The sequence below is a fragment of the Asterias amurensis genome, chromosome 4, assembly GCF_032118995.1.
Source record: "Asterias amurensis chromosome 4, ASM3211899v1".
Taxonomy (NCBI): Eukaryota; Metazoa; Echinodermata; class Asteroidea; order Forcipulatida; family Asteriidae; genus Asterias; species Asterias amurensis.
The window spans coordinates 13,060,279-13,075,342 of NC_092651.1; the positions used below are offsets into that span (position 1 = coordinate 13,060,279).

The 15,064-nt window shown below is 38.0% G+C and overlaps 1 protein-coding gene across 1 annotated transcript in view; it reads right to left on the reverse strand.

Annotated features, from left to right (window-relative positions):
• Positions 1–317: 317 nt before the first annotated feature.
• The window catches only part of LOC139936628 (uncharacterized), a 30,714-nt gene continuing 15,967 nt past the window's right edge, over positions 318–15,064 (reverse strand). The window contains exons 2-5 of the mRNA XM_071931482.1: positions 13,284–13,428; positions 5,137–5,366; positions 4,221–4,498; positions 318–3,870 (exon numbers count right to left, since the gene is read on the reverse strand). Of these exons, the coding sequence (XP_071787583.1) occupies positions 3,774–3,870; positions 4,221–4,498; positions 5,137–5,366; positions 13,284–13,428 (750 nt within the window). The 3' untranslated portion in view covers positions 318–3,773. The remainder of the gene's footprint in view (positions 3,871–4,220; positions 4,499–5,136; positions 5,367–13,283; positions 13,429–15,064) is intronic.

The following is a 15,064-nucleotide window of genomic DNA, read 5'->3' on the forward strand; positions in this document are numbered from 1 at the left end:
ACCTCGCATCATTTCACATGGCCTTCATATTGGTTCTGGGATTCGCAGTTAAATCCGTCGTACATGTGTATACATAAACCAGTTGTGTGTAAGGACAGGGGGCCAGTCTAAGTTGCTTTTAACCAACCATTCGCTCAAACTGAAATGTTTTTGTTCACTACAGAACTTGGACTTGTATAGTGTCGTTGTTATACCACTGAATCGTTGCCGTTCATTGGTTTCACCAAATTTATTACTTTTATAACACTTTTAAAAACAGACAGCTACCAATTAAGTCTTCGTTTCATACCAGTTTATTTGATGTTTATCAGTATGAATGCACATAATATAGTGTCCTTTTACCAGTGTACATGGTTTTAAAAAGTCGTACGTTGATACAATAATATCTCAAAGTAAAACTTCAACAAATAACAGTTTTATAATGTAATATCAATATTATATGATACATGTTTCAATAATATGTACATGTACGCCAAGTGATAACAATAATACATCATGACAGTTCCCCCTTCATGCGCATGTACAATAGTTTTGAAATAGTTTTCTAGAATAATTATATACATCACTTCAACTGGTTTCATCAAAACAAAATGATGAATGTTTACCCAGTAGTCACATTCATGAGTATTATAAGTTCAATTTATAAAACGTTGATACTGTATTATCTAGGATTGGTTATTTCTATATTTCCCTAGTGAATGCTGTAAATCGGCATTCATAAATACTCCAGACAGTTTCGCTATTCCTTTTGGTGGAGAGCGCGTCACGTGGGTGTGTATAAACCTTTGTTTATGACCGGTAAAAAGTGTTAACTCATGGGCGTGACACGCGACCTTGCACATGTTCTTATAAGACAGTTTCGTTATTCCTATTGGTCGAGAGCAACAGCTGAAACAGTTTGTGCCACATCACGCGATACGCGCGACGCGCACAGCATTCCCTTATAAGGAGTTGTTTACCCGAGGGCGGCCGCGGAGGGCTTTATCATTTCATAGCTGGAGGGGTGTTGTGTTGAAAGAAATCATTTAACGAATATAATGTTTGCATTTATTTTACTTTTTGACCAAATCAAGATCATGAGCTATCTTGGTTGCATTTTATTCCATCGATGGTGATATTGCGTTTTCTTAATGTGATCAATGTAATAATATAGATCGATTGTCGAGATAACTTTCTAGGTATAAAGAATCAGAGTGTGTCACTGACAGGTGACGTAGTACTATGAAGCACATTACAAATTATAAGACCTTACGAATATAGTTTGTAAAATTCATTTATTGACTATCCAAGATAGTTGTTTAGGACATCATGTTTAAAAACAGAAACCTTCCTTTTGCTTGCAACTACTGTTATAAACTTAGAATCCAAGAGAATTGAATAAAACCCCAAGTGCCTACTTCCTTTTTGCACCCTTTTCTGCAACTGTATCACCAGACATTTTTAGCAATAAATAAATTAACTGCTATGAGTGTGGCGCCACTAAATTAAAGTAATGTTACGCTTGAAATCATTTGTATTCAAGTTTTGAAGGGAAGGTCATTCTAAAATTGTCCAGCCACGGTTTTTATTTTTACACTTTGAGTGATCACCATGTAAATGGCAACAGATCACTTCACACTTTGACTACAACTTAAGTCTGAACAAAAAACAGGTAGTGTATAAACGTGGGAATACTCAGCAAAAGTATATTTTTTTTAAATCAACAAAAAATCACAGAGCCACGGCAATAGCGATGATTGTGTGTATGATACGGATCGCATAAAAATGGGATAAATTTTATATAACTTTGTTCATGGACAAAAAGACTGCGATATTGCGTTATAGTAGAAGTATAAAAAGCATCCAGATATATTTTTATATTTATATGAAGTATCTACCGAACCGTGTTCGTACATATAATATTATATTCAATTACTTATGTATCTGAATTGTTTGATTGCATACTTATTCTAGCTATAATATGAATACATCATGACACCCCGAAAATCGTGTAAAATTTGCTTTTAGATGTATTGTACTCTTAAATAGAACATTAACAGCAAAATTAACTATTTTCAGCAATTTTATTGTGACGTTGTCAATATAGAACTATGTTAGGGACAACTTCCAGAAAGGTATCTATACGGGGATAAAAAAATTGCTCATTAACTGTAGCATACTATCGAAGAGTTTTGGTATAGAAATAAAAACCAGAGGTGTTTTTCCTGCTCACTCATAACGAACCTCTTTTTTCTTTTCTTTGTTGCTGCTCTACACAATATTTTAAGGGGGATAGGTTTTTTCCCCCCAGATCTGCGAGAGGGGGCTAGGCCTACGTGTTGCCTTCCCATTTTCATATACGCTATACTTTGAAGAAACATTTGGGTCCACGCTTGACATAAACTCCTTGGAATTAACTTAGCAATTGCGCCCTCTTGTGATTATACGTGTTCCTTGGTCAAAGTTAAGATAGAACTCACTTATTTCCAGGTAGTTTTACCAAGATTTTCCCTAAAAGATTTACCAATTACTAAGAAAGTACTTGCCGTGAAATTAGAGTCAGGTTAAAAAAAAAAAAATTAACTCGTCTTAATTGCGTATGTATTGTCTGCAGTTTACAATTATTCATAAAGGCAGGTTACAAGGTAAATTCATTATCGGCTTAAATTACCAATACTTACATTTCGTAACATCATATACAGAATACACACATAAATTGTATTCAAAATAAGAATATTTAAAAAAAAAAATCATAATGTTATAATAATACAAATGACCTAAAAAGCACCATAAAATATCCCTCAAATCTACGATTATATTGGCTTAGTGGTAGTTAGCGTTGCGTTTTGAATGACAAGATTGCAACGTACAACAGCCTAAAGTGGACTGGTGCCCTGCTTTGTGTTTCATTTCTTAGCATTAAGCGAGGACAGGATAACGTACTGGTTATAGTCATTTCATTTTGAAATAAGGTACAATGAGGAAAACAAATAAATACTGTAATAAAAAATTAGGTGATATAACTTCCATACTGAATACAAGTTTACACTACCTCAGACATTTGACCTATGACCTCGTGGGAAAGAAACAAACGAACGACAGAGAGCAAGTCTACCAAAACGAGAAGCCTCAAACGATGTTGCCAGCATAGTACTCAGTTTGTTTAATTACTTATATATATAATATATATGTAAAACTTGTTAGTATAAAATCAATGTTCTAGCTATTTTACATGCGTTCTACTGGGTCACAGTAAACCCAGACGAATGACCCATTTTAAGTTGTAGAAACTAGTTGCTACAGGTACATAACTTTGCACTGTTTACAACCCTTAGGCTGGTGATCGAACTAATACGAGGGGAACCAGACTGAGATGGCTGAACCGTTTCTTTTGGAGTGGTCTTACATTCGGAGACTCTAAACCATAGAGAAAGACGTTACAATCGGTTGACAGTGCAGTAACGTTGTTCTGTTACACAGCTCAAGGTCCATTCAGACAAACAAGGCGAGTCCAAGACATTTTAGGGCCCGCCCGATGGCCCTGGAAGCTGTCCTATATAATACTCTGAATTACAATGTGATACCATGTTGCCTTCGACGCGTGTGTACGTGAACATGAACCGTTAATCAACGCTATGGTGTGCTTTCACCGATCGTTTCCCAATCCTTCCTTACATGTGGTCTCTTCCCATTCTTCCCTGTGCGTCTTTATTCACACGAAAGTTTATAAATATATGTGCACACGTCAGGAAACCAGACGTGTGTTTATTTGTTTTTCAGTCCTGAACCAATAGTTATCTGGATTGCTGCTCCTGAACGCATTTACACTTGTTCAAAGAAAATCGTCCGTTGACACAATTGGGAGTGGCGCATAATCCTCTACGAACACAGCTGGAAAAAATGAGAAAAACATTATTATTATTAATAAACTTTAAGTATTGATATCGCCAGAAATGACATTAGGTGAAAACCACTGTTTTTGATAGAGTGTTGATGCACGGGTTAAGTAATCAGACGTTAATTTCACCAAACTCTTCATAACTTAGGAATAATCTTAAGACCTTTGACGAGTCCCAGCCTTGCATTGTAACATGCAAACCCTAAGATTAATCCCAAGTTAGGACTAGTTACTCGTCCTAACTCGAGGTAGCCCAGCGTTTCGTGAAATCGGCTGCAGCTGTGTTCAAGACTGTTTCTTGAACAGTTCGAGATTATTTGAGATTCAAATAAAATGTACGTACTCGCACTCCTCGACAGATAGCTTCAAGTCCTTGCGTCCACGTTGGATGTTCTTACAGACCCGGTTGTTCATCAAACAATCACAGGCACATGTATTCTCGTCCTGTAGGAAGGGTTTGGGGCATCGGTAGTGACAGGTGCAGCCACACTGTCCGTAACTCCACACCTTGCCGTTCGGGCAGTCCGTCTCGGGCGGGGAACAGAAATCAGGTTTCGCCACACATTCGCAGTGAACATCTTCCACGATGGAACGTGTGGTGACCAATGTGTTCACCAAGAACTGCAAGTTAAGGAAGAAAATGTACATTGTTTACTCGAAAAAAGGGAAAAAGAGGGTTAGCACAGAAATGTTATTTTACAACCTTCTGATGGGCCAAAATACAAAAATACTGATCTGGGGTCGATTTCACAAAGCACAAAGGTAGATCATCGATGCGAATCACTTTTCACTGCTAAGTGAATGGTGGTGCTACATACTGAACTCATCTTTTAAAGATGAATCTTAGTGTTTGTGAAATCGAGCCACAAACACATACTGTAAAGACTGGAGTGTTGAAATTGACACCATGGATGTCGTCCTATATTATAGATACCAACTAAACAATCAACATTCACACCAGAGGGTGTTCAAACAACACGATTGTTTACCCGATTGTGGACAGTATATCCTCATTGGATAAATATGCCTTCCTATTGGGGATGGTTTGGGGCAGAGCTTTACAAGCATATTAGAGAAAGTTATGGCGACTTGCGATTAGAAGCCAGTGGCGAACACAGGGTATCAGACTAGTGTGCACATTGGGTTGTGCTTTATTTGGACCAACAAAGGCGTTCAGCAACACGCGACCTAAAGAAAACTGGTCCCTCTGTGTTGCAACTATCTCAATACACAGCTGTGGTGTGGGGTCAGTTTCTTACCAGTTTAGAAACATTCTGTCTGCCGTTACTTCTGGGCACGCACTCCTGGTCGTCACGGCAACAGCCTCCACTTTTACAGCGCTGAACCACAATGCATGCTGGGAAGACCTTGGTGTCGAAACCCTTGGGGATGTTGAGTTCTTTGTAGCTGTCAAGGACCGTGTCACGTGGTTGGCAGCTTGCCCTTGCGTTTTCCCGCTCAATTGTCTTCATGTTTAACATTGTTGGCGCTGAAATGTTGAAATAAATGAAATAATCAGTATTCTGATTAACGTTGATCAATCGAAATACTATGTATTGTCTCAGTAGAATAAATGAGTGGTCAGTCTGCAAACGGCACCAGACTAAATTCATCCCAGCCTCGTAACCGTTACTTTGGCTGAGCAGTTTAAAATGGGTGCAAAGAGAATGTTTTTAAACATGAGGCCATGCTTTGAGGTGTTTTCGAAATGACGTCTCTACCTCAGGCTCGCCCTTAAAGACATTGGAAGTCGCGTACACAAAGGCTGATGGATTCCAAAGCCTCAGCTGAAGCAAGAGTATGCAAAGGTCCCACGGTATACCCATGATTTCAATTAAGCCTTAAAGCCTATCCGATACAACATTAATTTAATGTTTAAGCAGTTATAGCGTTTCACATGACTGGCACAACCATACAGACCATTGTTACACATTAATTTGACTATGAATGGCGAACTGCTGAAGTATACGAAAGGTGGGAAAAGATTTCCTTTTTTTTTGATGTCAGGTACAAGCTCTATTTCAATGTGTAATCATTTATACCTAAGCATTTGACACATGGTATGCGACTATGTGGCGCGAACAGAATAACAATCCAAAGTGATGTATAGCATGTACACGTAATGTCACATATTATTTATTTTTTTTCTTAAAAGGGTTTCAATGTTGGAGAGGTATTGAAAGAGAGTCAGAATTTCCACAAAACACATTGACGATGTGAATGGGCGTATGAGTTTAGGAACAGTAAAAGTTGAACTTTAACTGAAGACAATCAATGGTGTTGGTTATAGTTTGAGGTACCTCGTAGAAATCTGAAACAGTCGAAACTAACATTCTAAAAGTTACTTTCATACTTTCTGTCAAAATATTATGAAAGCAGATTAGTTGAGCGTTATGTAAACACTATCGCGTTCCTTCCCATAGGCGAGACGCCTCGTGGTGTGTCATTTAGACATGAAGCGTAACACCTTTCCTATGTACAGTTTTTAAACAGTTCTTCATTCTTTTTTTACAAAGTTCTGCTTTGGCAACAATGATTTGTCCTGGTGATTGTCAACATTCTTCCAAACTGAATATGAGACCGAAATCTTCGCTTGGTAGAGTGAAATAGGTGTTCCTTAAGGCTATAATTATCATTACAATTCGTTTCCATGAGCGTCTTAAGAATGAAATAATTTACAGGAAACAAATATTAAGTAATATCAACACATTTTCTGTCTCAGACCACTGAGGTGATAAGATGTAGGTTGGTTAAAGTGATTTTGTAAAGGATGCATGTTTTGATCCAATGCAAAGTCATAGTTTTTTTTAGGATTTTGTTCGTGGTATAACTTGAAATAAGATCATAGTATCTAATTGAAACAATTATGTACACAAAAATATTTGGTTTGCACGGAATATTCGAATTGTTCGACAAATTCCCGCGCACCAATTACAGATTCGCGGTACAGGCTTCAATTTGTGGGAGGGTAGAGCCGATGCTTTTGCAGCCGGCGTCGTGGGAAGCTCGTACCCCCTTACTGACGTCCGTGTGAACGCCCTACGGCAGTAAACCAAACCACCCTATCGGAACACCGACGGCACCAGTAAAATGCAGTCACCGGGCCCGGGCACTTTGCGGCGTTGACCGGGCCAACAAATCCATTCAATTTGTCCCCAAGAGACTCTTCATATGCCTCGCTGGACCTTCCACGTCAAAACGTCCAAGCACGATCGCATTTACACTTTGATACCTCTGCCCAGCTGCACTTGTTAGCTCGTTACCGCAGAAACTAATAGCGAGAAATTGAGCTGATATTCTCAAAAATGACCAATAAAACTTACTGGGGTGTTAATAGTGGTTGGTCGGTCAATGAAGACCATGAACGTCCCCATTACCTTCACCTCATGCATAAGTTCATTCCGTCTAAGTCTGCTACCGAGAGAGCAACAAAATGGTGAAAACTTCCTTCTATAAGACTTAAGTGGTTAAAGGCAGTGGACACTATTGGTAATTACTCAAAATAATTATTAGCATAAAACCTTTCTTGGTGACGAGTAATGGGGAGAGGTTGATGGTATTAAACATTGTGAGAAACGGCTCCCTCTGAAGTGCCATAGTTTTTGAGAAAGAAGTAATTTTCCACGAATTTGATTTCGAGACCTCAAGTTTAGAATTTGAGGTCTCGAAATCAACCATCTTAACGAACCCATCATTACATGCAAAGCGAACAGATGATGTTTTTGTTCTTAGCTGAGTCGCGTCGATAAATCCCGGACTATTCCGGCTCAACGTCTGCGTCTGTTTTCGGCACAAAAATGTCCCGTCAGTTCTTTCTGCCTTTCTCGGTACAAGAGTCTGTCGGATTTTACAAGCAGATTCCCCTGTGTGTTACTATTAATACATTGAGTCTGATATACTCTTTACTATTGCTGTCAACGAGCTCGGGACCTCATAATCCTAACGGGCTTTCCCTACCCAAGTACGGACATAGGATTCGAGAAACCACGCAAGTCTCTCCTTATAATATACGACAGTTATGAACGACCTGTCAATTCGAAGAAAATTTAACGGTCAGAAATCAATGAAATAATTCAATCGAGCACTGATTTTAAAAACACATTTTGTGGGTAATGGGTATGTGGACTATAATATAAATGAACCAATGTTAAGTCTCTGTAGCACTTTGATTTTAAAGTTTCTAACAACAGGTTGTTTTTCAAGGGGCGCCATATGATTCAACTTTAGTTTGCCTTCAGGCATGTCTGCTATACTATGACAGGATAAACTAGTTTCGAAAGTACCTCAGCAAAAGTTTGGTCAGATGCAAAGTGGATTATAAGACAATTGTGTGGACGTTTGGAGAACTTCCCGTCCAATCTTGCCACAATTGAAAACATGGTCAAATGGGATGCTCGAAAGCTTCGTTCAAAGTTACCTTTTGAAAATATAAAAAATACTAATTTGCTTTTGCTGAGAGGTTTCGACAACCCGACGAAATTTATTAACTTTTTGTCTGATACTAATAAGTTTGCCATTTGTGTTGGTTTGATAATAACGAATATTGTATAGCTGGAGAATCAGCCTAAAGAAGACACCCAGTGGCTGTCAAAGGTGGCTTGGTCACACTACATGATGAGTTGACACACATTCAGATCTTCATATATTTTTTTCAATGATTGATGTTGAGTGATTTTATTTAAGAAAAAGATATTCAAAATGTTATGATTGTGCCTTAGATTTCAAAAACTAAATGGCACCCATTCGTCAATACCTCACACCTTGTGGGTTTATCACCGCGGCTTCTATAAAGCACCGTTTCTGATGTGGACATGCAAGTTGCTTTTTATGTGTTTGTCTGCAGGGTATGACAATTACTACACCCTTAACTAATTTAAGAGAATTAAATAACGTGTGATCGTCACCGGGCAGGTTTTCGGCTTGGGTCAACCCTTCTTTTTGATCTCGACATGCATCTTGCACTTTATGTGTTTATCTGGAGGGCATGAAGTTCATTGTTGGTTAATATCTTAAGAAAAAAAATAACAAAATGTGATTGTACCCGGGAAGGGGAGAAAACAAAGCAGCACAAACTAGAGGTGTATTTTATGTTTTTGATTCTTATGATTATAGGACACTTTCTAGCGTGAGGGATTCCCGACCGACACAGTAGTCTTTTTGTTTGGTCGGTTCGAGAAAAAGGCGGTCTTTAACTTTCGCCCGGGAAAGGTTGGGTGAAAAGTGAACAACAGTTGGATTTTAATTGTCCAATTTCGTTTCCTATAGAGAGCAGAAGTATGGATATTAATTATCTCATCTTCAACTGGACAAGCTTCGCTGCGTGCGCACTAAACTGGAGATCCCTCCAACCCAACCGGTTTATTCTTTGCTTCCCCCCTGTCTGTCATATTCATCCGTGACGCCCAGTTTTTATTACCCTATGAATGGCTCACCCTTGAAGCTGTTGCAGTTACGTTTGAAAACTCACACGTCCACGAGTTGGAGGCCGCGGTTTGAGGCAACGCTCGATTTGATCAGAAAGAGCAATAAAAATGGTGGTACGGGTTTACACGCGGGTGGGGGGGGGGGGGGGGGGGGGGAGGTTATTAATTATACTAGTCTCTTTTTGCGCCGTCGTGGATTGTATTGTCACGTAGTTCACCACTGATGACGAAGTGGTCAGTCATTGGTTTACATCTATTGTCCAATATTGCATATTATTGCACTATCACCCAATACCTTGCAGTGTCAATGTATAAACAACTCGCATTACTGAACTTGATGTTCCTTTAATAACTTATGGAGTCATCTCGTAAACATTTGGGTTCGCAACATAATGATATAGTCATTCTAAAACCAGATATCACAGGTGGTAAACATGTTTGGGTTTTGGCAATTAAAAGAAAAAACCCAAAATCAAACAACCCCCTATTTAAGTCGGTGCCCAATTATTTGTTTACCAGAGTGAGTACGCCTTGCACGTGGAACGAGTGTAAACCCTTTTCGAACTTTCCTCCAAAATACCCCCTTTTAAGCAAATGAAAACATGTCATTACTAAATTGCACATGTATACAGTTCCACGGAAGAATCCCGGCGCGATTAGAAAACGAGGACCATGTTACTTTAAAGTGTTTTCTAATTTTGGAAAATTAATCATTGTCAGCGAAAACAGTCCAATAACTGACAGTTTGCACCGTTCTTTATTACTGCAAGGTTAATTTATTGCCAAAAATGAAACTATTTCCAAGCACGTTTGAGAAAGATCAGTCAGTATATACTATAAATGTGAAAGTAGTGCTTGGTCTGAAAATCATTACCGGTCGGTGATCAATTCCACAGTGGAAACAAAATCTAAAGAAGTTCGAGTACTTAGTACCTTTAAGAAAAAGTAAACATTTGTTTTTTGGAACCGTGTGATAGTTTTAATCCTATGTGAATGTATATTATAAAACTATAACATGTGAACATTTCATTTTAAAAGGTAGAAGCGTTTGCGAAATATCGCCAAAAATCCGGAGCGGTTATCAACACAGGAAGAATAATCCATACCTTGAAATCTACACAATCTGAAAAACCTATCTGACAGTTAAGTCTTTCAGATTCAAATATTTTGTGATGAAAACTTACATATTTTCCTTAACCACCTTACTTCAAAGCGAAATACTTCCCAAAGTACTTTGTACTATCGAAAGCTGCTGTACTTCTAATCAATGTAGTTTTAATTACCATTAACTCTAACATTGATTACCAAACTATACATTCAATGTTAATGTGTTGACATAACTTCTACTTCTGACAATGTGTCAATTGACCTTTACAACATTTGCGAACAAACAAGTAAAAGGCCCCATCAAAGCCAGCAATTACAGTCAATTCATTCCTTAATCATACTCTTTTAACGAAACAACTCTGCCAAAACATCCTAGGACAGGTAAGCAAATCTCAATACAACAAATGACTAACACTTCATCATCCATGTGAGTCATGAAGGATCCCCTATAAAAATAGACGTCGATTCCATATCCAAGAAGTTGTAGGATGTTCCGTTCTTATGTCCATAGAGACTGAGCAATTTGATCAATCAAAAATAATGTATTACTGCTTTTGATAGAAGTGCTTATACTTTGTTGATGTTTTAGGATTTAGAACCTGGTTTATTTGCCAGTAACTTTGAAAGTTAAAACATGTTAAAAATCCTTGGATGTTTTTTTTTTTTTTTTTTTTTTACTGAGAAAGAGATAACACAGTACTTTTAAATTAGTGGCAATGTTCAACACGTCCGTTTTGTCAAACATAAGGACATGTAAAAATGTATGTTCATCTTAAGAATTTGTAATCCTGGGAGAGCAGTCCATCTATTACAGGCTGGTATGAATTTGTCATCGTTGAAGTATCCAATCAGTTATGGCAGGGGTCATTTCCCCCTACTCCATGTTATATGAAATGATGTAATATGAAGGGGAAACCCCTGTGGGTTATCGAGCATTTCAAGATGAGGGCTGCTTTCGACGTGATGCTATTTCTGGACAACTTGAGGTTAAATCCACACGTCAAGTAATACTGGTGCCTCGTTTCACCACAGTCAAACAGCTGTTACTTTCACCTGTTTCCGTGTCCCTTTTCGACATTCAAAACCATCACTTTTAGTCGTTGGTGGCATAAAAAAACATATCATATTATTTTTCTGTTTTCGGTGGGTTCAATGATCTTATTCCGTCAATCTTCGTCACATTGTTATAGTCAGATCAACTTTCGGCTATGGTGTTGTTTGAGAGTTCGGTATTGCGAGATTATCTTGGCTTGGTCTATGGCATTTAGCTCGGTTCGATAATGAGTATTCACAGTCAAACAACGTCACGCGCGTCAACATCCGTCCAATTGATTCACTTGAACATACAAACATGATCCTTTAAAATGCACCTCACCGCAAAACCCACAGCAGTTTTTCTTGGCTGTACTGGTATGACTGTTATATATAGCTGTAGTCTGTTCATCAAGGGGTTATTATGCCTATAGTAATTTTGTTATTGCCGTTCTGGGATTAGAAATATATTCCCTTCCACATATCATACTTTCTAGTTGGCAGATCCACATGTCTTGTCATAGCATCCAGGCATCTACATATTTGAGGGCGGTGACCCGACATATTTCCATCCCTTCTCTAAAGTAAACAAGGTCTCGAAGAGCGATGGCCGGCACGGTGTAGATATCAATTGCTATCGTCAGTAGACGTACGTCGAATTGTATCACATATAAGTGCCAGATACTTGACAGGGCCCGTTACACGGAACTCTCAAATGATTTTTCATCTCCCTGGAGGAGGACATCTTAGATTTTGCTTTAGGGGAATGGGCATGGTTTGGGAATCTTGGTGGATTTTTTTTTGCTAAATGCCAATAACGGATATTAAGAGAAACTATATCAGCACTAATGATTAATACAAAATATAATGCGCGGTTTTCAACGGTTTGATTGTGTCTACCAAGACGGTACACGGGGTGGATGTCACAAAGAGTTAAGACTAGTCTTATCTCGATTAAGGACAAATTAATTGTCATTACTTAGAACTTTGGGTGGTTTTCAATAACTGCTAAAAGAGTCCTAGGATTAGTCCTGAGTTAATAGGACTATGTTTGTGAAATCGACCCCAGCATCTACAGCAAGACTACGGTAGTTAGGGTATTGGTTCGCTTGTAAAAGCATGATTCACAAGATATCAACTTTACAATCAATCTTCATGTGAACATTGAAGTAGAGAAAGTGCGTCTTTCCAAGTAATCCATCTGAATTATTCACATTTTTTCTACACTTCTTAAAGACGACAGCACCCTAAGCTAACTATAACTCATACATGATTGATGACGCAATCAGCTTTGCATCATGCACGATTATGAATTCTGCACATTATTGGCTTCTGCAATCTAATAATCGATTCAATACATTATACAAAACTCGCCATAGTGACAAGTATTTATGGCCGCACACAATCAATGTATCAAGTTTGGAATGTCGGTATCAGAAAGCAGTTTTTTATGTTCTCAAAAAGCAAGTTGTGCAAGTATTAACCGACGTGTATTAATAAGAGTACCCTTTCAGTCAGCAGCGTGACGCAGCTGAAAACAACCCCCTGAACCCTACCTATATCCCCTTGCCTACAATCTAACCAAGAATAGAACTAATATCTCACATTGAAATCGGCGTCCCTTTGTTAGTTTGTAAATCTACCCTTTTCACCTTTTCCGACTGGTAGGTATGCAACGTATAGCAACAACAAAACAAGCGCTTACAAAAACTGTCGGATTCATCACAGGCAAGGGAAGGGGGAAAAAACTTCACTTCATTTTTTTAATGACTGGTCATGGAGTTACAAGTTTACCAAAATAAATGAAAAGAGACAGAGTAAAAAAAAAGTTGAACATTTCTTACGTTTCAATTTCCCTGCTCTGCCGAGTCTGACTCTGTTGTTAACGGAGCTCTCACCGTCCGACCCAGATCTGTTCGGGAAATTTTTCTGTAAGTAATCTTCCACTGTGTTGACGGGCAACGTTGCGTCTTCTGATCTTTGTGTTGGCTGGAAAAGAAAAACAAGATAGGTTTATACAAAATGTGGTAATTTGTTATTTAATTTTGAGCGATGGGGTACCGGTGATACCACTGATTAATTAAACACGATACGGATTCACCCAAATTAACATTAATATATTTAATTCATCATTAATGTCACAATGACATGTCTGTTTGCCATTTTTCGGCATAATCGTCAAACTAATCCTGATTACCCGAACTGTATGATATTTAAAGTTTGCGAAGGTTAAACTTCCTCGTTATCAATATATAATTGAGAAACATGTTATGATAACTTATTACTTTTCTAGGATTACTGTACTGGTCATTTTCTTCCATATAGGGGGCTAATCCGAGAGTGGAGTGCCCCGGATCTAGGCCCTAGAGAAGCCCTTATGGGTGAGGATACACAATTTCCTCTATTAAATCATGCAAGAAAAAGCAGTCACTTGTAACTGCTTCCGAGGTGCCTGTCTTCCTTTAAGGTAAGTGCCCCAAGGCAAGGAGCAACAAGATTTGAACTAGTTTCTCACTTCGAGTCAATGCTCTACTGACCAAACTTTGCGTCCATAAAGCTTTGCGCATTTTTAAATTGTACAAGATTTTACCATGGTTTGCTTACTTGCCACTTTCACGCTGCATCGACTACCCATAGAGCAATGGACAAAAAAACAGGCATACTATGAAAGAATAGGTTAGGTGAAGCCTTTTTAATCGTACGAGGTTGTTCAGTTTTGTTTAGTACTGCACACTTTTTCTTCAAAATGTTAGGCATGTTTTACAATGACTTTCGCCATAAGATGTCTATTTGCCATTTTTTCGGCATCATTGTCAAACAACATTGTACAAAAGGATTATTTTTTTTATTCGAATTGTAAGCTTGTTTGATGTTTAAAATACCAATCAATGACTTCGGATAGAGATTTCTGTAAGGGTGTGTGTTTCAGTAAAGATTTGCTTAATTGTAGAGCTTTAAACAATAAATGATTAACAATGAGGAAATACTGTGCCATTTTTCGGCAGACATTCTGCACAGCAATTGTTGCATATTCCCTACAACTCTACTTAAAAAAAGTAAATCTTTTTTACACCATTTACAAACATTACATTGCCCATCACCTTGCCCTAAACTATGTTTATAAATATAAAACCTTTAATAGGATGAATGATGCACAAATCATTATTTGGATGGACGATGTTCACGCCACTTATTAAATAAACATGTTAATACATGTTAATACATTTTCAAGTAAACTCTACTAGAGTTGAAAGAAAAGTGTACACTATTAAACTCAATCTTACACAATCAACATAAAATATTTATGTGATCAAATCAACTGATTGTGATTGAACTGAGACTGACACTGCGCTGCTTAACTGCACATCTTTCTGCCGAGTTTAATCATTCCATTGCAGCTGTGAACACTCCGACATTGACAGCTAACTAGCAAGAGCGGGGTGACGTTTTTATGACAGGTAATTTGAAATGTGGTTGATGATTATGTACAACTAGACTGCTTTTTGATGTTTCTTTAGATTTACGAAAGTTAATGGACTGATAAAGAAGAACCTTCAGAGAGATATTATTATGTCGACATGACCTTAATCGTAGTTAGACAATTATTTTCCTGATGACGATTTTT